Source organism: Schistocerca americana, chromosome 8, assembly GCF_021461395.2.
Source record: "Schistocerca americana isolate TAMUIC-IGC-003095 chromosome 8, iqSchAmer2.1, whole genome shotgun sequence".
NCBI lineage: Eukaryota > Metazoa > Arthropoda > Insecta > Orthoptera > Acrididae > Schistocerca > Schistocerca americana.
In genome coordinates, this window is record NC_060126.1 from 249,867,933 (window position 1) to 249,895,094 (window position 27,162).

The following is a 27,162-nucleotide window of genomic DNA, read 5'->3' on the forward strand; positions in this document are numbered from 1 at the left end:
ATCAGGGCTCGCACAGAAAAATTTGAGTGCTCGTTTTTCCCATACACCGTTCAAGAATGGAATGATAGAGAGACAGCTTGGGTGTGGTTCCTTGAACCCTCTGCCACGCACTTATTGTGAATAGCAGAGTAATGATGTAGATGTAGATGTAGAAATACTATGACAGTTAGGCAGGAGGTGAGAAAACTTGGATTTCATGGTTGAGCGGCTGCTCATAAGCCACACATCACGCTGGTAAATGCCAAGCACTTGGTGTAACAAGTGTAAACATTGGATGATTGAACAGTGGAAAAACATTGTGTGGAGTGACAAATCATGGTACACAATGTGGCGATCTGATGGCAGGGTGTGGGTATGGCGAATGCCCGGTGAATGTCATCTGCCAGTGTGTGTAGTTCCAACAGCAAAACTCGGAGGCGATAGTGTTATGGTGTGGTTGTGTTTTTCATGGAGGGGGCTTGCACCCCTTGTTGTTTTGCATGTCACTCTCACAGCACATGCCTAAATTGATGTTTTAAGCACCTTCTTGCTTCCCACTGTCGAAGAGCAATTCGTGGATGACGATTGCTTCTTTCAGCATTATCAAGCACCAGGTCATAATGCACGGCTTGTGGTGGGTGGAGTGGTTACATGACAGTAATATCCCTGTAATGGACTGGCCTGTGCAGAGTCCTTACCTGAATTTTATAGAACATCTTTGGGATGTTTTGGAACGCCGACTTCGTGACAGTTCTCACCAACTGACAGCAATACCACTCCTCAGTGCAGCACTCCCCGAAGAATGGGCTGCCATTCCCAAAGAAACCTCCGTGCACCTGATGGAACATATGCTTGCGAGAGTAGAAGCTGTCATCAAGGCTAAGGGTGGGCCAACAACATATCAAATTCCAGAATTACCGATGGAGGGCGCCACAAACTTGTAAGTCATTTTCAGCCAGGTGTCCGGATACTTTTGATTACATAGTGTATAGTTCCCACTTCCAAAACTGTCAGAAGCACCCACTTTTGATTCATCACTACTCAGGTCTTGAACGCTTTGAAATTTATTCCATCAACACTATGGTTTTCTCAAGTCAAGCCCAGAAATGAGATCCTCCCTCCCTGATATCCTCCTCACACCATCCACTGTCACCCTCCTAACCTGTGTAGCATCTTAGTCAAACCTTATGACATTCCCAAACCATTATCGCTGACCCCAAGGTTCTTTCCTGCACAAATGTATTCCAATTACAATACAATTACAATACAAAATAAGACTTCATCTACGGCAATAAATCAACAAAAATCCATTTTGAAAATATAAGTAATGAGATCGATAAAAAATTTACTTGCCAAATGGCAGCGTTAGAACACACATATAAAAAACGGTACTGCAATGTAATGTAATTGGATACATAAAAAAATCTACTCACCAAGGCGGGAGAAGGAAAAGGACTCGTGGGGCTTAGGAAAAGGTGTAGGGTTCAGAAAAGTTGCCCAGAACCCCAGGTCAGGGCTGACTTACCACTTGGGAAGACAAGGAAAATGATAATTAAAATATAAAAGCTACTGTGAAAGGAAGATGGGCAACCAAACAAATGTTAAAAATGGAATTTTAATTACGTGTACTGAGAGACAGGTGAGAAGATGACAAATACAAGAAAGGCTTTCAGAAGAAGAAATGAACTTTAATTAAGACTTAGAATATCAATTGCAATTGGGAGAACCATTTCTGCCTATTTGAGTTGTGATGGTCAAACAAAGAAGAGGTATCCATAGAGCTCGAATTGTTAGATAATTAATTTCTGTACCACAGTAGTATGAATTTGAACACAGATAAGTATTGTGTTATATGCTACGACCACAAAAACAAGGAGAAAATTTTATTGACTGTCACAAAAATGCTGTGGATATATTTGGAATTTTACTTTTCTGAATTGATATGAGTCGATCAACATTGTTCACTAATTTTCAACTTCTGTCTGCAGAATGTCTTTGTTTATATATGTTTTTAAGATAGTTATGCAGTTGATGACATTTCCAGGGTGTATAGCTGAGTTGTCAGCTGCATTTGTTTGTAATATCTGGTGATAGACTTGGTCATCTTCTGCAATGTTCTGAGGAGAAATCAAATTGTGTTGTGTGCTTTTTATTCAGGTAGTTGAAATGAAATAAGCACAGTAAAAAATTATGTTTTTGCTGGATCCCAGTAGAAATTCATCTAAAGTTTATAAAGGCTTGCAAGCTTCCTTCTCTTTCAAAAACAAAAATAAAAAAATGTCTGAATTAAAAAATTCTCTACTTATCTTGATGATGTGACACATGCAGGACTTTGCAAATTAGTAGTCACAGATTGTAACATTTAGAAATGGTACAATATAGCATTGAATGGCCTGCAGCTAAAAGTGTATGAAATAGCTGATGCCATCATCATATACGAAGAAAGAATATGCTACAGTTTACATTAAAAAATAATTGTGAGAAATATTTGTGCGAGAATAGTCTCATTTGCTGAAAGTTAATGGAAAGCAAATCTGGAAAAACATTCTTCAGGAGTGTTTGCATAGTTCGTGACAGAAACAGAAACTTAAAAGCAATCAAAGCATGGATAGTGAGAAGAATTTTTTGGCATATGAAAGATTTTCTTAATATCAGTTGTTTTGCAAAGGATAAAATAACAATAATGGAGCACTATGCAAGTGGATGAAATAAATAAATAAAAAGAGTCTAGAAGTGAGTGGAAAAATAAAATAAATAGCAGAATTAAAGGTGCTACGCCAGTGGGAAAACTGAGAGATTTTAAGTAGTAATTATTTGAATGTCCATGTTATTTATTAGCTTTAGCTACCTCTTCCTTCTTTATGTTGTCATGACTGAAGAAATTTGTTACTCAAAAACATATTGAATTCAATGACAAATTATGGCAGCTTTAGATAGGTATTCTGCATTATTATCTTGTTGATAGTCCTAGGTGTCAACATACTGCGTTGTTATACTGGTTGAAAAATGGGGGATGGAAGTTCAACACTGACTACTGTAAATTATGTAGCCAACAGTTGCACAGCTGAATTTCACAGTTCTTTACTTTCACTGTTCACAACCCCCCTATATTACACAGTTATATGGCCAGTTATCTATTGGCGAATTTTGATAAGCCTCATTAATAGGTTGGAGGCAGTCATCATCAATCTGCTACAATAGTTTACTGTTTAATATATGTGAGCAGAAAAAACCTAACCATGCAGTTCACAGTTCTTGCAGAATAATACGGAAAATATTGAACAGACACTGTCATTGTTTTAACACGTGGCCTATTTGTGTTACACTTGTTTCACAGTTAAGTTGATGCATTGTTGTTGACCTAACCAATACAGGTTTCATGTCTGAAAATCGGGCGTGGACTCATGGTCTCATGACCAAAAATTGAGCCTTTATATATCACCATAATAATGGGTACTGAAACTATACATTGTTTGATGTTTACTTTACAGAAATTACAATTAAAACATAACTCATTACATTAACTGAATACGTTGAAATATTGGTTTTTAACAGTTTCTTATACTACGATGGCTAAGCCATATTATTTGTTTAAATGATGAAATTAACAGATGTACTTACACAAACAATAGTTTTGACAAAACTGGTAAGTACTTTGGAATTAATTAAGAGCTGGCTTTGCTAATATGTTTTCGAATAGAGCCAAATAAATACTTAAAGAATGCCAGTGTTTTGTCTTCCAAATGTTAATGATTAGTACAGAATTTATATTTCTTTATACGTCAACAATAGGATTTAAGTTATGAAACAATCATTCATTTCATCCTATAATGAAAGATACTAGCTAGGAATAGTCAAAATAAATTAGGATATTGATGACATACACAAAACTAAGCACAAAACTGGACCTGGTGTTATATTTTTTAAGACTGATGGCCAACTTTTCTCTTTTATGGAAATGCAGATTATACTCACATATGTTAATGATAATTAGTCAAAAAAAATAATTTAAGGAGTCAGATGACAAAACAAGAAGGGAAGTAAAAAGATCCCAGCTTGCTTCATCACATGTAGGCATGGCAGAATCACATTTTATGACTGGAATCTGTTTATTGGAGAATGAACAAGTTTATTGGCCGAGAGCCATCCCAGTTTTCCATCAATCCTTTAAATGCTTAAAGCATATCCTTCCAGAAGGTCATGGTTGATGTCCTTTCCCATCTTTCCCCAGTCCAAGCTTGTGGTCCATCTCTAATGACATTGTCATGTAATTGCTGGAAGATGGGCATGTAGTGGTTGATTTACCACTAATTATACTTGGTGTGTTATTGAGGTATTTTGTGAAGAAGTGTTTGAAAGGATATTACGTTGGATATGAAGATTCATGATTACATGAAGGGCAAAGTCTGAAACTGGATGTGCTGCTGGGCCAAATGGAAAGAAAGATTCCTCACATTGGTGCTAGAATTTGTTTCCAAAGTATTGTTGTATTTCTTGATGTAAGACTAAAAGTGAGTCATTAGAATAGTATGGATAATGCAGTAGTAAAGTATCTCCTGGAAACAGATTCATTAAACTATTGTGTTCATTGCCATTTTTTGTGTTTTATTCCATATAATCTTCTACTTATATCTGTAATGAATCTCTTCCAATTTTCTGAATGCCTCTGATGGCTACTTCATCGTTTTTTTTCCCTCCCAAATGTAACTCTAGGATAAGGAGTTTCATTTCCATAAGCTTGGACTTGCATTACCTTTTTAGTATAGCAGAAAAGATCAGAGGAGAGGGGGAAGGATGTGGCAATGAATGGGACTAGAGAAAATTGAGGCCACAGCCTTATGGAAATGATTGTTGGTTATCAGTTAATGGACTAACTGGTATACATTGTGTAAAGTTACAGCTTGGATGCCTCATCCTCATGGGTAACAAATGAATGACAAAAAATTTGTATCATGCAATCCAAAGATAGAGGATGACTACATTTTCACAGCAAACCAAAACTTTTCCATAGAAGCACGGAGTTAGTTATTTGGATATTCTGCGGACATAATTGCAACCTCTTACTATGATACGGAATGAGACAGTTGTATAATATTATAGTATATATTTTCATTGGAAGAATGGCAACATGCTGGCCATTCACATATTTCTTAAGGGTTTTCTTCTTTTTCTACATGCATATAATGGTGAATTATATTTATTCTCCCTTTCTTACACACACATTCACACAAACGAACAAAAATCATACTACACACATTCAGGAATTCCTCTATAGAGTAGGAGTTGTCAAGTAGAAATTATTTCTTGTTGTGTTTGAAGTCAATTTTACTATCCATTAAATTCTTTATTCATTGGATTTTTAGAGTGGAATATCTAACTACCTTCTGTACCACACTATGACTGAGTAATGTATAGTGTTAATAATTTCTCCTGGTAACATTACATTTATGAAAGTTAAATTATTTTCAATCTGTGTTTGGTTATTGACAAACAAACTTCATAAGGGTTGAAATATACTGTGATGACATTGACAGCACAACCAACTGTTTAAGAAGAAGTTCTAGTGTGAACACCACACATTGTCCTTATTACTCACTCGTCTGTGACAAACACATTTTTCCTGAATGATAGGTTATCTCAGAATATGATGCCAAAAGATGTTAGTGAATGAAAATAGAAACTTTTTTACATTTTCACATCCAGAATCTTGTATCTGTAATGTTAAACCAGCAGAGCTGAGAATTTGTAGATCTGTAACATGTTAACACCAGTTCATGTTCTTATATGTATTAACGCCTAAGAATTTAAAATATTATGTTTTATTTATTGATTTAACCTCAAGAATTATTTCTACTGGTGTGGTCAGCTTTTGGCTCTGAAAGCCCAAATCGATGATGTTTCATTGAACGGTTCACATGCTGATACTTGTTGATGTACCAGCATTGAAATCTACAACAATTTGCAGAAAGTTGCACTTCTGTCACATTTAACATTCCCTTCAATTGTCATTGGTCATTGAACGGTTCACATGCTGACACTTGTTGATGTACCAGCATTGAAATCTACAACAATTTGCAGAAAGTTGCACTTCTGCCACATTTAACATTCCCTTCAATTGTCATTGGTCCTGTTCTTGCAGAATCTTTTTCTGGCCACGCCCGTGTCAGAATTTGATGTTTTACTGGATTCCTGATATTAACAGTACACTCATGAAATGGTCATATGGGAAAATCTGCACTTCATTGCTACCTCGGAGATGCTGTGTCTCATGCGCCAACTATAACGCCACGTTCAAACTCATTTAAATCTTGATAACCTGCCACTGTAGCAGCAGTAACTGATCTAACAACTACATAAGACACTTCTTGTGTTATATAGCATTCCTGACAGCAGTGCTGTATTCTGCCTGTTTACGTGTCACTACCTATATCAGTTTCTGTGGCACTTCAGTATATGTTGGAATATCATTTATGTCATTAGCTGCTACAGGCAGAAGATGTGCTTTGTTGACACAGCACATTTAATGACTTTAACTGAGGTAAACTCACATTGCAGTCTTCTTCTTCTTCAGCATGCGTTTGCTGAAATCTGCAAAGAAACAGCTAAGTAAAAAATCCATGCAATGTGCACATTTATTTGTATGGAGACTGTAATCATCCAACAATTAATTGGGACAAATTACAGTTTTGCTAGTGGTGAACATGATAAGACATCATGTGAAACATTACTAAATACCTTATCTGAAAACTACTGAGAACAGATAGTTAAGAATACTACTCATGATGAAAATATATCAGATCTAATGGAAACAAATAGATTTGAGCTCTTTGAGGATGTCCAGATTGAATCTGATATCAGTGAATATGATGCAGTTGTGGCAACAATTATTACCAAGGTACCAAGAACAACTAAAACAAGCAGAAAGATATGTATGTTCAGTAAACTAGATAAAAAAATCAGAAGCATCATATATCAATGAGGAACTTGAAACTTTCAGCACAGGGCAGGAGCATGTAGACCACCTCCATGGTATATAGTCTCTGCAAAGAAACTTCTAAAGAAACAGAAATTTCTTTGTAATAGGTGTAAAACAAAGCATAGGGCTATAGCAGAGAGATGCTGAATGAAACATGTTTGGCTGTCAAAAGAGCAATACGTGATGTCTTCAATCGCTACCATAACAGAATATTGTCAAATGATATTTCACAAATCCCAAAGAAATTCTGGTCATATCTAAGGGCTGTTAGTGGCACCAAAGTTAGTGTCATGGTGCTAGTGAATGAGACAGGAACTGAAATTGAGGATAGTAAAGCAAAAGCAGAAATGCTTAGCTCTGTTTTCAAATATTCCTTTACAAAGCAAAAGCCAAGAGAATTTCCCCAACTTAATCTTCATGAAATAAGTACTAGTGTCAACAGTGTTGAGAGACCACTGAAATCACTAAAATTAAATGAAGCTCCAGGGCCCGAAGGAATCCCTGTCAGATTCTATACTGAGTTTGTGGCTGAGTTAGCCCCTCTTTTAACTATAATATATTGTGGATACTTGAAACAAAAAAACTTGTCCAATTCTTGGAAAAATGTGCAAACCACACCCATCTACAAGAAGAACAGCAGAAGGGATCCAGAAAACTACCACCCAATATCCTTGACACCTTTTTGTTGTAGAATCTTAGAACATATTCTCATCTCAAACATAATGAGGTATCTTGAACAGAATGACCTCCTCACTGCCAACCAGAATGGATTGCAAAAACACAGATCGTGTAAAACAGAGCTTGCATTTTTCTCACTTGAAATACTGAAAGCTTTGGAGCAAGGTTAGCATGTAGATGCAGTACATCTTGACCTCTGAAAAGCATTTGACTAAGTACCACTGCTATGCTTATTGTCAAAAGTACAATGATATGGGGTATCATGTGATATTTGTGACTGGATCAAGGACTGTTTGGTAAGGAGGACACAGCATGTTGTCTTGGATGTAGAGTTCTCATTAGATGTAGAAGTAACTTTAGGTGTACCCCAGAGAAGTGTGTTGGGACTCTTGCTGTTTATGTGTTATATTTAATGACATTGCAGACAATAGTAACCATTGACTTTTTGGAAATGATGCAGTTATCTGTAATGAAATACTGTCTAAAAGAAGCTACATAAATATTCAGTCAGATCTTATTAACCTTTTGACTGCTGGGGACGTGTTAACTCGTCATACCTCGCAGTTTCGCCTGGCGTACCTGACGTGTGTATGCGCAGCCCTTGGGTCTTCTCTACAGCGCTAAGGATGTGTTGACGCATACCATGCCACCAGCCTTTCCACTGCTAGGGACGAGTTTAGGCACGCTGAGTCACAACTACCTGAGCACTACAGATGTGTAAACGTGCACAACTGTCTTTCCACCCTGTTCTTCCAGTAGCTGTTCAGTGGTCCGACTGTATAGTTTGAGGGTGCGTATATGTTTGTTGCTGTGTTCCCTCTTTGCAGAATTCGACTTTGATTCCTGTGTTTTTGTCAGTTTTCTTGTTTTTTACATGAGAAATGTCACGTCACTATGGTTGCACAGATAAAGAAATCCTGGATATGCTCACTAGGAGCGACAGTGAACATGAATTTTCTGATGTTTCTAGCAGTGATGATTCTTCAACAGAATCTCAAAGCTGTAGTCCTCAGCCCTTTACATCAGAGGGGAGAGCAAGAATGACAGTCAGAAGTTTCTCTGAACCCGAGGAATCAGAAAGTGACAGTGAAACGGTTCGGAAAAGAGCGCGCTTTAGTGACACATTTGACTGGAAAGAAACTGACTTCCAGCCATTAAACCATTACTTTGATGACTCAAGTTCAGGACACGAATGTCAATTAGATACTCACCCAAGCATTCTTTCATTTTTTTGTGATATTTATGTCTCAAGAACTGTCGCAATTTATTGCAGACGAAACAAATCGTTTTTACATTTATTCCAGAGAAAATACTACAGAATCTGTGAATTCTCGATTGTCAATGTGGAAAGACACTGGATTTGAGGAAATATATTGTTTTGTTGCTATTTGCCTTCTAATGGCATGAGTTAAGAAGTTAAACTTAAGTGATTATTGGTCCAGAGATACACTTTTGAACACAGCAGTTTTTAGCGAAATTATGTCCTAAGACCATTTTTGTCTACTTCTGAGAATGTTACACTTCAGTGATAACTCTGTGGGTACTGAAGGCGACAGTCTATTTAAAATTAGGACGAATGTTGACAATGTTCATCAGATGTTTCGTAATTCATTTTGCCCACTTCACAAGCTTTGTATAGATGAAAGTCTCTTGCTCTTCAAAGGACGATTATCTTTTAAGCAGTTTATTCCAACCAAACAAAGTAGATCCCGAATAAAGACATTTGTACTGTTTGAATGTCAGACTGGGTATATTTTGGATTTTATTGTATATACAGGTTCAATAGCAGAAATTGGGATCCACAATTTGGGAAAAAATGGCAACATAGTGGCAACTCTTATGGGACTGTGTCATATTGTATATGTTCCTCTGGCTTCACAACCATGGAACAGCTGCATGTAATACTGTTCATAAGAATACACGCAACATGCCAAAACTGCAGAAGAAATTTAAACAGGGAGAAACTGAGTTTAAGTCCACTGACGAGGTACTTGCTATCAAGTGGTGTGATAAGAGAGAGGTGTGCACGTTGACCACAAGTCACATAGCACAAATGTTTGAAACATAGAAGACTGACAGAAATACTGGTGAAAAAATAAAATAAATTGCATTGTATTGTAGATTACAGTTCGAGTATGGGTGCAGTTGACCGTTGTGACATATTACTGAGCTCAGTGGGATCAGTGTGTAAGACTGTGAAATGGTACAAGAAATATTTTTTCACACTCTGGATTTGTGCATTCTAAATGCCCGTACTCTCCACCGGTCAGTAACAGGGTGAAAAATGGCATTCGCAGAGTTTCACCTTTCTCTCATAAGGGAGAGTGTAGAAAAATATGCTACAGAACAGAAAAAAGCTGGGAGGGGAAGGCACCATGATGACAAGAATCCTCTGCAATTCACAGGGAGACATTTTCTGCCTGTTAATGTGTGTGAACATTCACAGAAAAGTACACTATCGTGCAGCTCCGTTGTTTGCACTAAACAGAAAGTACGGCGGGAAACTAGATACTAGTGCGAAACTTGCAACATTCCATTATGTGTTGCACCCTACTTTGAGACTTTATCATACAAAGACGCATTATTAATCATTGGGAACTAAATCTGAGAAAATTTATTGATGCTTCTGAATGAATTACTAAAAAAAAAGGCAAAAATGTAAAAAAAATATAAATCTACTTTTAACTTCTCCAGTGCCAGTCCAATGCATGGATCGAAAAGAAGGATGGGAAATAGTTGCAGCAGGTGTAAAACTATTAAAACGAAGCCTGACTTCTTCATATGGAGCAGTTTACTGGCAAATGAACTTACTTGGTGATTGATATGGCGCAATATCTGTACTGTGGCAAATGTTATTACACTGAGTACATTGCGCCAATATAACAAAACCCATATATTAATCTATGTATGATACATTTAAATTATTAACACATAACATGGACATTTATATTCTTTCTTTTATTCTTAGTAGTACAGATATAGATCACGTTTGGTCTGCTTGTACAAAACTTGTCTTCCATAACTGGTTTAAACACCTTTGATCAACTAGAAACAACATTCCAAAGTTAAAACTCTGTTCTCAGTGCAATTTTTATTGCTACTTTGCATCTGTTGCTAGCCAATATTGGAAAATAAGATCATTGTTCTGGGTAGGGTGGGGGGCTTAAAATTTGTTGTTTGAATGAGACTGGCTTTGAACAAATTAATGGAAAATGGTATTTCTAAAAGAAGTATCGAACATATGTTGCTTTCACCTTTTCATAAAAATCAACATCTTTTTGACTAATTTGTAGATTATTGGAAAATAGTAGGGAAATAAAAATTTTTATTCATTATCGTTGTGCTGTCAATCTATTGCACTCTAAATTTCATTTTCATCATGCATTCACTCTACTAAAGTGCGCGTCATTTACGCCTGCATCCCAGTTTAGGTTCGCTCTGTGCATCTGATGTCACAAAACACAGTCAGCCAATGAACAGACAATGATGTTGCCAGAGCTTGACAGCAGTGCAGAGCACAAACGAGTGCCTTCAGTTTTAGAAACATTCAGTCATAAATACAGTAATTGTACAAAAGAAATGTCTTGATAGCAGACTTCCTTTAGTAGAAAGTTTGGAAAAAGCATTCTTTATACCAGTTGTTTCATATTCTATTAATTAATTAAACCGAACAATCAATAAGCCTCCTAATTCAGGCGATAGCAAGGAAAGGTGTTTGTATCATTCTCACGAACCGCTTTTTCACAATAAAGAACAGCAGTAATTGTTTATTTCCTATTGTACTTAGACAAAATGTGAGTAATTCATAGTCATACCAACAGTGTTTGTCGGTATTGACTTTACTTCATAAACTGCACACTCCCCCCTAAATGTGAGTTTGCGATCTATACTATACTATGGCGCTGCTTCTCTTGGTGCATGCTGGAGAGGAATCCTATTGAATGATAAGCTGCGTTAGTGTAATGGTTAAGGTATTTGGCTGCTACGCGAATGGCTCCGGGTTCAAACCTTGTTTTGAGCTTAATATTTTCTTTATTTAAAAACAGTATTGAAGTGTCTTACTTCATGAATTTTATTCGTTTGAATGTAATTTTTTGAAATTTCTAGTGCTTTGTCTCTTCATTATAATCATAATATGTTTATGGTTTTTATAATTTTGAGTCCAAATAGTTTTTGTGAAATCGAATGATAAGTGTGTCAAAGCAGTTGGAAAACCATGTGTCTGCACAGACGAGCAGTGCAGTGATGACAAATTCGCGCATAGCACGGAATGCGGGGAACATGTCTCTGTAGCAGCGAAAGGGTTAATGCGGCCGTGGCTACTTTACTTCATAAAGTGCGCGCTCCCCCCTAAACGTAAGTTTACGAACTATACTGTACTACGGCGCTGCTTCTCTTGGCGCGTGCGTCGTTTGCAACTGGCAACGCAGCAATCTCCCACATCTGGGCGGGTATGCGCGAGGCGCCAAGATAAAAGAATTGAACTATAGATATGCAAATCCGAAGTTTACATTGTTTTCAAGCCTGTTTTTTGTGCCCAACTTTCATTCCAGTTATACAGCTAGGTATGTTTTACAGAGCATAGATTTTTAGCAAAATCAGAATGAAAATACCGCATTTTTGATGTTTTTACAAAATCTTCAATTTTGTGCTTAATTCATTCAGCACTGGAAAGTGCTGTGGAAATGAAACTTCATATTGAAGAACCTTGTGTTGTTAGGTTGCTACATGCCAAGTTTCACATCCGTCGTAGCATTAGTTCAGGAGATGCAAGAATCCAAGCTTGGAAATTTTTTTGGTGTCAATTTTTTTGGCTGATTTACCTACAATTTTCTGGCTGAATATGGCTAGTAAAATTCTTTTCATTATTATTCTGAAGAGAACACATAAAGTTGTACGAGATGGCAAAATTTGATTTCTTTAAAAAAACTATTGTCTGAGATATTACAGCTCAAAGTTGCCAAAAATTCATGTTGGCTGTGAGCGAGTCGTAATCAGTCCAGAAGTGTTCAGCACAGGGCAGGTTGGGTGGCATGGGCCTCTCCGACTGTGGCGGCATCTCCGAGGGACAGGCACCTAGCGCAAGTAGCCAGATTACGCAGCAGGTCTTGGCACCTCAGCGTGCCAAGCAGATGGAGTGCCTCCAGCAGTCAGAGGGTTAAAAGCTTTAACACAGTCCACTTTAAAGTGATGAAATATTGATAACTTGCTCTAGATGTTCAAAAATGTAAAACTGTGCATTCCACAAAATCGAGAGAGGGGAAAAAAATAGTATCCTGTGACAGTAACGTATGAGTGAGTCACTGTTGGATCGGTCAAGTCATACAAACATCTACGTGTAACACATTGTAGGGATACGAAATGGAATGGTCACTTAGGCTCAGGTGTGGTTAAAGTAGGTGGTACATTTCAGTTTATTGGTAGAATACTGGGGAAGTGCAATCAGTCTACAAAGGAGATTGCTTAAAAACCTTTTTCTGGCGAGTTGTAGAATGTTGCTGAAGTTTGTGGGAACCATACCAAACAGGACTAACCGGGGAGGGGGGGGGGGGGGGGTTACTGAGTGTATAAAGAGGAGGGCAGCACAAATGGTCGCATGTTTGTTTGATCCATGGGAGACTGCCACAGAGATAGTGAAGGAACTTAACTGGAAGTCTCTTCAAAATAAATGTAAACTATCTTATGAAATGAAACTCCGCTGCAGAGTGAACATCTCATTCTATCTTATGAAAGTCTATTAATAAAGTTTCAAGATTGTCTTTAAATTATGATTCTAGGAATATACTACAACCTCCTATGTATCACATACATAGGGATTGTGAGGATAAGATTAGAATAATTCGGGCATGCAAAGGGGCATTCAGACAGTCATTTTTCCTTTGCTCCATATATGAATGGAATGGGAAGAAACTCTGTTAGCTGCTATAGTGGGATGTACCCTGCACCATGCATTTCATGGTGATTTGTAGAGTATAGATGTAGCTGAAGATATTACACAAGAACACCAATATCACTGACTGTGGTACACCAGTAGTGATTATTCCTCATTTTGAAGGTGCTCTTTCATTGTTTACTCTCCTTGAGTTTCTTAATGCAACATTCTGCATCCCATTCATTCCAATTATTGAGCATCTTGATGAGAATAATGTGAAATGCATAGTGAAACGCTTTTGACAAGCCATGGAAGATAACATTTGGTAATATTTCGTCATTTAGATTCTGTGCAGTCGAACATGAGAGTTGCGAAATGGCATTTTCTGTGAAGAGGTCCTTTTAAAATCCAAATTGAGACTGCCTAATGATAAGTATCTTATTGTGAGAGAGTTATGCTTCTTGCACACACATTTTTTCCAGTACCTTCAGGAAGGGGTTAACTCATAAGTTTGGATGGTACTGATATTGTTCAGTAGTAGAAACCTGACTATGGTAAAATGATGAATTTGTGGATGTGAGTGATACTGTGTGTAGAAAGTAGTAAGATCCCCACAATAATGTGTCCTGTACTGTGCGCCCACAGAAGAAATATCTGTTTGAAATACAGTATATTCATTGCATTAATTACTTTGTTTCAGGTTCGCGATGGAAAGGACCCATCTGGCCGACTCCTGGGAACATATTGTTCCAGTTCACACCCAGCGTTTATCCGATCATCTTCCAATCACATGTTTGTTACATTCAAGTCTGACTTCAGTGGTAGTGGTCGAGGCTTCCACGCAAAGTATGATACTGGTAAGCATGATGTGCTGTACTTCATACTGCCTGCTGTGAAGATTGATTTAGGTTGATTTAGGTCTCTGTCAATGCCGTGGACCAGTTGTACCAGATGCTTGAAAACATTAGGTCTTACTGAAATTTTTTTTTAACAAAGGTGAGAAGGTGAGGATTAATTCAGTAATAGCAAGATGCAAGTCCATACATCACTTATACATACAATTGGAGTGACCTCTTAATAGTAAGTTGTTAGCTTTGTTGTAAGATACATGATAATGAAATTAATTGGATAGATAAGGAATCTACTCATCAAGCAGCACTAGGAGAAAACGCATATAAAAATATAAAATATATGGAAATACCCAACCTTTCAGAGCCAGTGGCTCCTTCTTCTGGCAAAAGGAATGAAGAGAAAGGAAGAGCAATGAAGGAAAAGACTGAAGAAGGTCAGGAAGTGTGGAGAGTTATAAATCCCATGTCTGTGGAGACTTGCTAAACAGAATGAAAAGGCAACACATTCCTTCTTACTCCATGCAGTAAGTCTCCCCTGACCTGGGGTCCTGTCCTAATTTTGTGAAGCTCTCCCATTTCATAAACCTCAACAGTCCTTTTCATCCATCCCTCTTCTTTTCACTTCATCGTTACTGCCAGAAGAAGATGCTCCAGACCCCAAAACTTTGCATATTTCCATATTTTTATACATGTTTTCTCTTGTCACCACAGGTGAGATTTTTTTTATTTAGTCTATTATAATACCATTTATTTTAGTTGATATACTAACCAAATTAAATTAGTATTTTAAACATTAATTCCTCAAACTGTACCTTTTTATGAATATGAAAGATACTTGGTATACTTCCAAGACGGTTTTGTGTAGTATAAAGTGCAGTGCAGTGAATTACAAGACTGAGAAGTGATTAAGACCCATATTGAATCCATGAGCTGGACTAATGTAACATTTATCTGGTGCATCAGTCAGTAAGAATGTGTGGTGTGATGTGTATTTGAACAGTAAGGACCATTTGCTTTTACATGAAAAATAAGGTCTTATTTGCTTATATTTAAATGCTCGTAGCTCTACAAAGTTGCACAAATCCAGTGCCATCTATTGATTGTGTATGAAGTTGCAGAGATCATTATTTTGATTCCATGGTTTTTTGCAAACAAAAATTGCTTCAAAATTGTGGTGATACACTTGCGAATTGAAACTAATGTAAATGATAGATGCCTTATACAGATTTATACATACACTGTGTGTAATCCGTTCCATATGCCGCAATGTATTTTCATTTTTATGTAGGTGGAACATACACACATCATTTTTTACACTTTTGTCATGTGTGTGTACATTTGGGTGTCTGTGTTTGTGCATGTGAATCTGTGTACTTTTGCCATAAAAAGAGCAAGAGCTTTAAAGTTGATGTGAATACTGTGTTCTGTTGCATATTTCTGTGTGCCACACATCAATCAGCTACAGTTGAGTCATTGCCTTTTCTTTATTTTGTGTATCATTTCACCCAGAAATTTTCATTGGTGTTTTATTTAGTATTAAGTTTCCACAATTATCTGAAATACATTTGATGTTATGCATAGTTACCTGAATATGTCAGACAATGGAAACTCCACATAGGAATATCAACACTGTAGGGAAAGATAGATTGTTACTTACTGTAAAGAAGACATATTAAGTTGTGGATAGGCACAATTAAAAGGCGCTTACACAAAGCTTTCAGCCACAGCCTTCATCAGCAAAAGAGAAACCGAGGAACACGCCCCATTCATACACGTAAGAAGCACACAAGACTGTCAACTCCAGCAGGTCAGGCCAGAATGCAACTATTATGTGAGATGGCGGCAGCAATCTGGAGAGGGCAGGGAAGGGGAAGGGATAGTAGTGTATGGGTGGAGGGACAGAGGAACACATTCTGGCAGAGTGTGCAGGGACTAGAATGCCAACAGGCACAGTGTAAGGAGCTTGTGGGCAGGAAGGTGGAAAAAAGAGGGGGGAAAAGGAGATGAGTAGGGAAAGATGGGCAGGTGCATTGGCAGAGAATGGCAAACAAGGAGGTGGGAGATGAGAATAGGGAGGTGATGATAGGACAGAGGGGTGGAAACCGTTGTGTAGAGGATGTGAGGAGTGTAAGTAACCATGGGTTGAGGCGAGGGTAATTACTGATGTGGAGTATGTATTGTAATGCTAACTCTGATCTGTACAGTTCAGAAAACCGACGGTGAATGGGAGGTTCCAGATGGCTCGGGTAGTGAAGCAGACACTGAAATCAAGCATTTTATGCTCAGCTGTATGTTTTGCTACAGGGGGATCTACTTTTCTCTTCTCCACAGTTTGGCAGTGGCCATTCATCCTGGTGGACAGCTGGTTGGTATTTATACCCATATAAAAAGCTGTACAATGGTTGCAGCAGAACTGGTAAATTACATGGCTGCATTCGTGGATGGCCCAGTATGGCTTCTTTGGTTGCTGCTCTGTGCCAATTCACTCATCCTTCTTTCTCCATTCCTCTCCTTTTTGCTCCTCTTTTCCTGAGCTCCCTTCCCCACAACCTCCTGGAGCTGCACCTGTTGACATTCCAATCCCTGCACACTCTGCCAGACAGCATTTCTCTGTCCCTCCACTCCTACACTACTATCCCTTCCCCTTGCCTGATCCCTCCAGATTGTTGCTGCCATCTCTCTGGCTAGTTGCATTCTAGCCTTAATTGCTGTGGTTGGCGGTCATGTGTGCGTGAGATGTGCTTGCTCGTGTGTGTGAATGGTATGTGTTTCTCTGTTTCCCCTTTGCTGTCTGCAACTTAGCGTGCCTTCTTTACTGTGAGTATCAATCTATTTTAATATGACATTTATCAAGTTATTTTGTATTCTTTTATCCTTTTTTATAAATTGTTTACAGTTATGGAAACACAGAGTTATTATTTAATAAATTTTTTGGGATAAAGATGAAATTAAATGTTCAGTATTCCCATACTTTTAAAATATGGAAATTTGTTTGATGTGCTTCATTCTTATTTATGAACCATTTTTGATAGTTCCACCTTCAGTTAATGTTATCTTTCTTTTTTAAAATCCCGGTGTATACCTGATAGCTCCCTTAATGCATACTGTGGGCGTAAAGTGGAAATTCACTTTTTCCAGTCTCGTATGAGATGGTCATTGGTGTTATTTTGGTGCCTTGTATATTAATGCTGGTATTAATTAATGTGAGCAGCTCTTTATTTGGTCTGATGAATTTGGTGGTTCCTTATTCCAAGTCAATCACAATTAAAAAAGTACAGAACATTACTGTGAATTAGGAAAGTGATAAACTTTGATTTATGTTTACTTGCCACAGACAAATAAAAGATTTGTTTTTGATTGTGGGTGTGTGATGCAGTTCATGTTATAATTTCCTGTGATCAATCAGAAAAATGCAATATATCTCAATTATGGTTTATACACAGGAAAATGGCTGCAGCATTAATAATACACACATCAAAAAAAGTTTGCCTCACCTCGGTTCTGAGAATTCCGGAACTCTTTTCAGAAAATTGGCATAGAGACCAACATAAACATCATTTCCATCCTTTTTATTGCTCATGAAAACCACACAGTGTATGTTGTACCACCATACAGCGAGACCTTCAGAGGTGGTGGTCCAGGTTGCTGTGAACACCAGTACCTCTAATACCCAGTATCACGTCCTCTCACATTGATGCATGCCTGTATTCGTCGTGGCATACTATCAACAAGTTCATCAAGGCACTGTTGGTCCAGATTGTCCCACTTCTCAGTGACCATTCGTCATAGATCCCTCAGAGTTGTTGGTGGATGACGTTGTCCATAAACAGTCCTTTTCAATCCATCCCAGGCATGTTCGATAGGGTTCATGTCTGGAGGACATGCTGGTCACTCTAGTTGAGCAATTTCATTATCCTGAAGTACATCATTGGCAAGATGTGCACGATCGGGGCACAAATTGTCGTCCATGAAGACGAGTGCCTCACCAGTATGCTGCCGATAAGTTTGCTCTATGGCATTCACATATCGTACAGCCATTATGGTGCCTTCCATGACCACCAGTGGCAGTGTGTCTAAGACGTTCAACCTGACCTGGTTGCCTCCAAATATGTCTCCTATGATTTTCTGGTTGAAGATATATGTGACACATTGGTAGAGAATGTGATGCCAATCCTGAGTGGTCCATTTGGCATGTTTTTGGGCCCATATGTACTGCACTGCATGGTGTTGTGGTTGCAAAGATGGACCTTGCCATGGATGTCGGGAGTGATGTTGCGCATCATGCAGCCTAATGCACACAGTTTGAGTCATGACACAATGTCCTGTGGCTGCACGAAAGGCATTATTCAACATGGTAGCATTGCTGTCAGGGTTCAAATTCTGGATTATTTACTTCACCCTTTTTGGTGAAGGACTTTGGGAATCCAGCCCATCCACAGCACTGATCAGTACACTTTGCTCTTGACATGGAAAAAGTTCATGCCCACATCATCAATCTCCTAAAATATATTACAAGTATCCTTCAAGAAAACTGAAATCACACTGTGGAAACCCCTTTGTATAAGTAAAATCTTCATAAACAATCAAAAAATTAATGTAGTTCAACAGTTTAAGTAAATTGAAGAAGTCATCGAGCATAGCTTAAATGAGAAAGAAATATGGATAAATAGAACCAGAAAAATGAAAAAAGATCCAACTTCTGTTCTGGTGAATGTATAATAAGAAATATATGTCATTAGATACTAAAACCCAGCACTGTAAATCTGTATCTCTCCCAAGGGCCACTTATGCTTGCGAAACCCTTTTCCAAATTAGAAATGAAAAAAGAACTGATCAGGATTTCAAAATTGAAAGAAGAATTATCAGAACCAACATAAATAAAAAGAATCCAGATTAGAAGGGTGTGGGGAATCCTCCACAATGAAATTATCTATTGAGGGACTGCCCAAATCACCAGCACAATGAAGAGGAAAAAGAAATCTCATTATTTATTTCACATCATCCAACTGCAACAATACAATTTATGATGAGGAAAGAAGACAGGAAGGCAGTTGATTAAAATTTTAAAGCAGCTGGCGGAGAACAAAGATAGTATTAATACTCTTTTTTAAGCAAATGGCAGAAGAAATGTCATATAGTATAACTGTAGAGATTTCAGATGAACTGAGAAAATTATGAAAGGACAGAATGCAATTGTATGAGGCAGATGATAAGAACCACACAGTACAACCTTCAAGAAAAACTGAGTGCTTAGTGACTGAAGTGGTCTAGTGTGGCCACAAGCAAATCATTTGTGGAACAAATCTAAACTTCAAACAGGAAACCTCCCTTCAAATTTTATTTTTAAAAAAGGGCATTATTTTCCAGCACAGTTACAGTTGTTTTAGGTAACAGGTTTAGACAGTCTCAATTGGCCATCTTGACAGTCATGTGCTGGGCAGAAGTGACAAGTAGACAGAATGGCTAACTAGGTTACCTTTAAGAGGCCAAATTCCATCTACAGCTTGTAGGCACATTTAAAAGTGGAAAAAGCTACACTTATTCTTTGGAACTATTAGTTCCTTCCGCAAGGTGGAAAGTATGTGTCATTGCGGAAGATGGAAATGAGCAGGTCACACAAGTGTCAGGTTTAGAGGACTGATGAAGAGAAAGGTAAAGGAATCAGAGTGTCTTGAAGCACTTAAGGTTTTGTGAAAGCTGTTTAAGATAACATTGTGCTACAGTAGTAGTTCAAGGTGTCACATATTGTGCTTTTCATAGCTGAGAAAATTTCTTAAAACTTGCCTGTCTGTGAATTCATGCTTTGTTTTGTACCTATTGTGTTGTAAGTGTTGTTTTATAAGAAGCTTCCTGGTATTCTCTGTGTACTGTGGAGATATCTGCTATCTTTATTTCTTATTTTGCATACAATTTTTTAGTGTCTGTTCAGTTGAACTTAAGCCTCAATAATTAAAAATAATTTGTACTTCAATATGCTGTTTTGATAAGTGTAATGGTAACAAATGTTCTATAGAACTCATTGGACACAAAACTCCTGACTCATACCTACCAACAGTGTAAAAATAAATGGAAGAATATTGTAATCACATACATGTATCTACTGTTATATTGTGGTTTACACAAAGCTGTCAGAATCCATGAAACTGTGTTGTAAAATGTATATAACTTTTCACGTAACTCCGATCATATCTCCAAAGATTAATTTCAAGTTTTATTCTATTTCAGTTTGCAACTTAGATCTTCGTGGTTTCCATGGAGTGATAGAGAGTCCAAACTTCCCAGAAATGTATCCAAATTCTATGGACTGCACATGGAATATAAAGGCTCCACGTGGTCACAATGTATCTCTTGCATTTTCACACTTTGAACTGCAGGATTCTGAAAGACGGTGGTTCTGGCGCAGGCGATGGCAGACAACTCCTGCAACACCAACATGTGGTCTCGATTTCCTTGAGGTAGCTTATATGTGCAGTTATTTCATAAAATTTACAAAATATTCACATTAATATTGAAAATGATTTGCATATGGCTTGTAAGGTCTATCCAATGAAGCAATATTATCACAACAGAATTACATCACTAGTGAGTGAGTCATTATAAATAATACTTACTACATATATTCACTATCTGCAGTGTTGATCAGTCAGTTCATAGTGAAAAAACATGTCGTTTATAATGTAGTAAATACGCTCAGATACTCAGGAGATATATATCTAATCTTATATCATTTTTGTATTCACTGATTAAAAGGATACTTCTTTACTGGTTAAAGTACCGTGCCTAACACAACGTTCACTGTACATTTTGGTCTACTTCCTGTCTTATTTGTTTATAGAAGCAGCTCCTCCCCAACTACACATAACATTCTTCAGTCACACCAGTATGTTCTGTCAGTAACATTCTGGATTCAAAATTACTTACTTCCTATAAACTTAAATCTTTTCTAGTTCTAATTTTTGTTTCTGCTTCCAGTAGATGAGGCTGTCCTCTTGGCTGAGAGATGTCACTAAAAATAATGTATATTATCACTTTACTTTGTGATGAGAAGCTTTTCTACATGAAGCTTCCAGAAGTTACTGGTTTCTGTATTGGTGCTTCCATGTAAACATCTTCTGGCTCTTTCCTTGCATATGTGAACTCTTCATAGACTCTGAGTTTCTTACAATTATGTGCCAATATATAACTCCATAATGATATTTGTGGTTACTAACAAGAGCAAATTTGGGATGAACTTTGCAATCCATAACCACAAAATTAGAAATAAATGTATACCCACTTGGCGGGCAGGGGTATAGGCAGGAATTAAAAACAATGAGAGTTTGTAAATAACGTACTTTTGTTCAGATGTTAAGCACTTTTAATACACATATGGAAGCTATCCAAAACAATGTTTTATTAATTAATCAGTACGTGCATAACAGCAACCACACATCTTAGAACACATAATAACCACCGAATAATTATCACACAAAGGAGTAAACAAAAAACTGTCAATATCAATTTACATATCTTAACATGTCCCTTCAACTGACATCGACACACAGTTGTTGTTGATGTGGTCTTCAGTCCTGAGACTGGTTTGATGCAGCTCTCCATGCTACTCTATCCTGTGCAAGCTTCTTCGTCTCCCAATACTTACTGCAACCTACATCCTTCTGAATCTGCTTAGTGTACTCATCTCTTGGTCTCCCTCTACGGTTTTTACCCTCCACACTGCCCTCCAATACTAAATTTGTGATCCCTTGATGCCTCAGAACATGTCCTACCAACTGGTCCCTTCTTCTTGTCAAGTTGTGCCACAAACTCCTCTTCTCCCCAATTCTGTTCAGTACCTCCTCATTAGTTATGTGATCTACCCATCTAATCTTCAGCATTCTTCTGTAGCACCACATTTTGAAAGCTTCTATTCTCTTCTTGTCCAAACTATTTATCGTCCATGTTTCACTTCCATACATGGCTACACTCCATACAAATACTTTCAGATAGGACTTCCTGACACTTAAATCTATACTCAATGTTAACAAATTTCTCTTCTTCAGAAACGCTTTCCTTGCCATTGCCAGTCTACATTTTATATCCTCTCTACTTCGACCATCATCAGTTATGTTGCTCCCCAAATAGCAAAACTCCTTTACTACTTTAAGTGTCTCATTTCCTAGTCTAATTCCCTCAGCGTCACCTGACTTAATTCGACTACATTCAATTATCCTCATTTTGCTTTTGTTGATGTTCATCTTATATCCTTCTTTCAAGACACTGTCCATTACGTTCAACTGCTCTTAGAAGTCCTTTGCTGTCTCTGACAGAATTACAATGTCATCGGCGAACCTCAAAGTTTTTATTTCTTCTCCATGGATTTTAATACCTTCTCCGATCTTTTCTTTTGTTTCCTTTACTGCTTGCTCAATATACAGATTAAATAGCATCGAGGAGAGGCTACAACCCTGTCTCACTCTCTTCCCAACCACTTCTTGCCTTTCATTTCCCTCGACTCTTATAACTGCCATCTGCTTTCTGTACAAATTGTAAATAGCCTTTCTCTCTCTGTATTTTACCCCTGCCACCTTCAGAATTTGAAAGAGAGTATTCCAGTCAACATTGTCAAAAGCTTTCTCTACGTCTACAAGTGCTGGAAACATAGGTTTGCCTTTCTGTAATCTTTCTTCTAAGATAAGTCGTAGGGTCAGTATTGCCTCACGTGTTCCAACATTTCTATGGAATCCAAACTGATCTTCCCTGAGGTCGGCTTTGACCAGTTTTTCCATTTCTCTGTAAGAATTTGTGTTAGTATTTTGCAGCTGTGACTTATTAAACTAATAGTTCGGTAATTTTCACATCTGTCAATACCTGCTATCTATGGGATTGGAATTATTATATTCTTCTTGAAGTCTGAGGGTATTTAGCCTGTCTCATACATCTTGCTTACCAGATGGTAGAGTTTTGTCAGGACTGGCTCTCGCAAGGCCGTCAGTAGTTCCAATGGAATGTTGCCTACTCCCGGTTCCTTGTTTCGACTCAGGTCTTTCAGTGCTCTGTCAAACTCTTCACGCAGTATCGTATCTCCCATTTCATCTTCATCTACATCCTCTTCCATTTCCATAATATTGTACTCAAGTACATTGCCCTTGTATAGACCCTCTATATACTCCTTCCACCTTTCTGCTTTCCCTTCTTTGCTTAGAACTGGGTTTGCATCTGAACTCTTGATATTCATGCAAGTGGCTCTCTATTCTCCAAAGGTCTCTCTAATTTTCCTGTAGGCAGTATCTATCTTACCCCTAGTGAGATAAGCCTCTACATCCTTACATTTGTCCTCTAGCCATCCCTGCTTAGCCATTTTGCACTTCCTGTCAATCTAATTTTTGAGATGTTTGTATTCCTTTTTGCCTGCATCATTTACTGCATTTTTATATTTTCTCCTTTCATCCATTAAATTCAATATTTCTTCTATTACCCAAGGATTTCTAATAGCCCTCGTCTTTTAATGTACTTGATCCTCTGCTGCCTTCACTACTTCATTCCTCAGAGCTACCCATTCTTCTTCTACTGCATTTCTTTCCCCCATTCCTGTCAATTGTTACCTTATACTCTCCCTGAAACTCTGTACAACCTCTGGTTTAGTCAATTTATCCGAATCCCATCTCCTTAAATTCCCACCTTTTTGCAGTTTCTTCAGTTTTAATCTACAGTTCATAACCAATAGATTGTGGTCAGAGTCCACATCTGCCCCTAGAAATGTCCTACAATTTAAAACCTGGTTTCTAAATCTCTGTCTTACTATTATATAATCTATCTTATACCTTCTAGTATCTCCAGGATTCTTCCATGTATACAACCTTCTTTTATGGTTCTCGAACCAAGTGTTAGCTATGATTAAGTTATGCTCTGTGCAAAATTCTACAACAACAACCATCTTTACTTATTTCACAAGGGCACAGTTTCTTACTCATGTTTTATGTCTGGTGTTGCTAAGTGGTTTTGTGAAAGCATCGGCTAACATCTCTTCAGAAGGCAGATGTTCAACATTGATAACACCTAACTTAACATGCCTTCTTATAAAATGATACTTTATATCTATATGCTTTGATCTAAAGTTTGTCTCTAGATTTTTGGCTAACTGAATTGCTCCTTTATTATCACAATACACTGTAAATGGCTTTATGGCACTGCTTGGATCTGCCTCAAACGTAAGTTGTCTTAACCACAGTAAATCTTGTACAGTTGATACCAAGGCCATATATTCAGCTTCACAAGTAGAAAGTGCAATAGCTTTTTGTTTTCTATTAGACCACGAAATTCAAGAGTTTCGCAACTTTATGCATGAACAATTACAGAGTGTCTGTCATTGATTTCATTTCCCCAATCTGCATCACTGAAGGCTGTTGTTTCTCTGTTACCACCTCTAAAAAATTCTAGCTTGTAGTCCACAGTTCCCTTTAAATATCTAAACAATCTTTTTAAAATAGTGACTATATCTGCCAAGGAGATTTACAATAAAACACATATCGGGTCTGGAGACTTGGGATAGGCATAGAAGACTTCCTATTGCCTCTTGATATCACCTGATTGGACTGTTTCAAAGTCCAAACGAATTTCAAGTGGTTGTTGACACCAGCTTCACTTCACTCATTCCAAATTTCTCCAGAACTTTTTTTGCATGTGATTTCTGGGAGATCCAGATTTTTCCGTTATCATGATCCCATGTAATTTCCATGGATAGGCATTAGCATATCTGTCCTAAGTCTTTTATTCATTTGAAAATAATAACATATCATTGACATATAAGGCTATGATGACTAGTTTGGTGCAATCTCTGTAAAAATAGATATGTGGATCAGTGTTTGATCTGTTCAATTTTAGTTTTCGATCTGTTCAGTTTTAGTTTTCTTAACACCTCAACAATTTTTTTATTCTAATTCCTACCAGCCAGCCTGTTTGAGTTCATCAACAGCTTTCTTCAACCTCCAAACTTTTCCAGGAGTTGCAAAATTTTCTGCTAGAATGACATAAATTTCTTCATTTAATTCTCCATAGAGATAAGCAGTAATGAGTCAACATGGTCAATCTCCAGGTTCTCTTGAGCTGCCATAGACAAGAGATTTCCTGATAATCACCACCTTCAACTTAAGTGCATCCTTTTACCAAAAGGTGTGCCTTAAATGTGTCTGGTGTACTGCAAGGTTCTCTTGAGCTGCCATAGACAAGAGATTTCCTGATAATCACCACCTTCAACTTAAGTGCATCCTTTTACCAAAAGGTGTGCCTTAAATGTGTCTGGTGTACTGCTAGTCCCAGGCTTTATTTTTAATACCCACTTAATCTTGAGTGGTTTGTGTCCCCTGGGTAGCTCTGCCTCTTCAGACATGTTATTATGAACTAGAGATGAGAATTCTTTCTTCATTGCTTTTTTCCATTGTTCATTATTTGCCACTTCCAAAGCTTCTTTGAGATAAATGTCTTCACTTGGAAGTCCTTCTTTGAAATAGTAAGTAACATGATCAGACATCATGATCAGGCCATGTCTTGAGTTTTGGTTCTCTGTTTGACCTTCGAGGTGTAACCTTTTGATCTATGTTTTGATTCTCACTGTCAAAGCCATAAAAGGGTTCGTCATCACTATTTCTGATTTAACTTCTCCTTCAGTTTGTGGAGTATTGATGTCCTGAAGAACTGATTCTTGTTCCAGTCTTAAGGCATTTACGGTCTTAGGTTTCTCTGTCTTCAAAGTTGGAAAACTCCCATCTTCCAGGAATTTTATATCCCTGCTGACAGTTATCTGGCCAGTCTCCCTATTGATGAATCGATAGCCTTTGGTTGCTTGACAGTAGCCTACAAATGTCACCTTCTGTGACTTCTTATCCCACTTTTTTTGATGGAGTTTTGGAATGTGAACAATTGCACTGCAGCCAAAAATCCTCAGTTGTGATAAACAAGGGCTTCTCCTATGCCAGAGTTCATATGGCATCTTATCTTCGAGACTGGTAGATGGTGAATGATTAGATAGGTATGCAGTTGTAGACACAGCTTCAGCCCAGTACTCCTTTGGTAGGTTAACATCGAACATCATAGTACAAGCCTTTTCAACCAATGTTCTGAGAGCAAATTTACAGCTGAGTTTTGGATGTGAATGATGGCAGATGCTTCTACTTCTGCTGTTTTATCACCAGTATAGAAGATCAGATCAACACTTCCAATTGTCTCTGCTATTAACCCATCACCTCCCACACTGGTCCCTGAACTATTGCATGGCTGGACATTATGAAGCTTCTTCCTGTCATTAGTAATGTGAGTCGAGGCACAGATATCTAAATACCACATATCCTTTTCGTGAGTCTGTTTACCATTAACAGCAAGAAAAGCTTTCTTTTGTTGTGTCTTTTTTCTAAATACATGTCTGTCATTGTTATTTTTTGACAAGCTTCCTCCTTTTTCATCCTTACTAGAACAATAGTTAGCAATATAATTCAGTTTATTGCACTTGCCGTATTTAATAATACATTTTGTGAGTCTCTTATTATTTGTATACAGAGCAAAGTCTTCGTTTCCATTTGTGTCTTCAGATTTGACATCATGTAGCAGTTTCACTTTAATAGAATCTCCCGTAATATGTGTGCCACTGTTTTCAAGTGCCACGATCATAGGCTGATAATGATCATGTAATCCAACCAGGAGCAAAGTTCCTATCCACTATTCACTCACCGCAAACTTCATTTGATTTAACTTAAATGTGGTCGTTATTATACAATTGCAATAGTCGTCTACCAACTTGCATTTATCTAATTTGGTAGTGGTTAATGATATAAGCA

The 27,162-nt window shown here is 37.6% G+C and overlaps 1 protein-coding gene across 1 annotated transcript in view; it reads left to right on the top strand.

Annotated features, from left to right (window-relative positions):
* Positions 1-27,162, top strand: part of LOC124545739 (cubilin-like) — a 718,402-nt gene that overhangs the window by 228,243 nt on the left and 462,997 nt on the right. The window contains exons 24-25 of the mRNA XM_047124681.1: positions 14,206-14,362; positions 20,582-20,811. Coding sequence (XP_046980637.1) covers positions 14,206-14,362; positions 20,582-20,811 — 387 coding nt within the window. The remainder of the gene's footprint in view (positions 1-14,205; positions 14,363-20,581; positions 20,812-27,162) is intronic.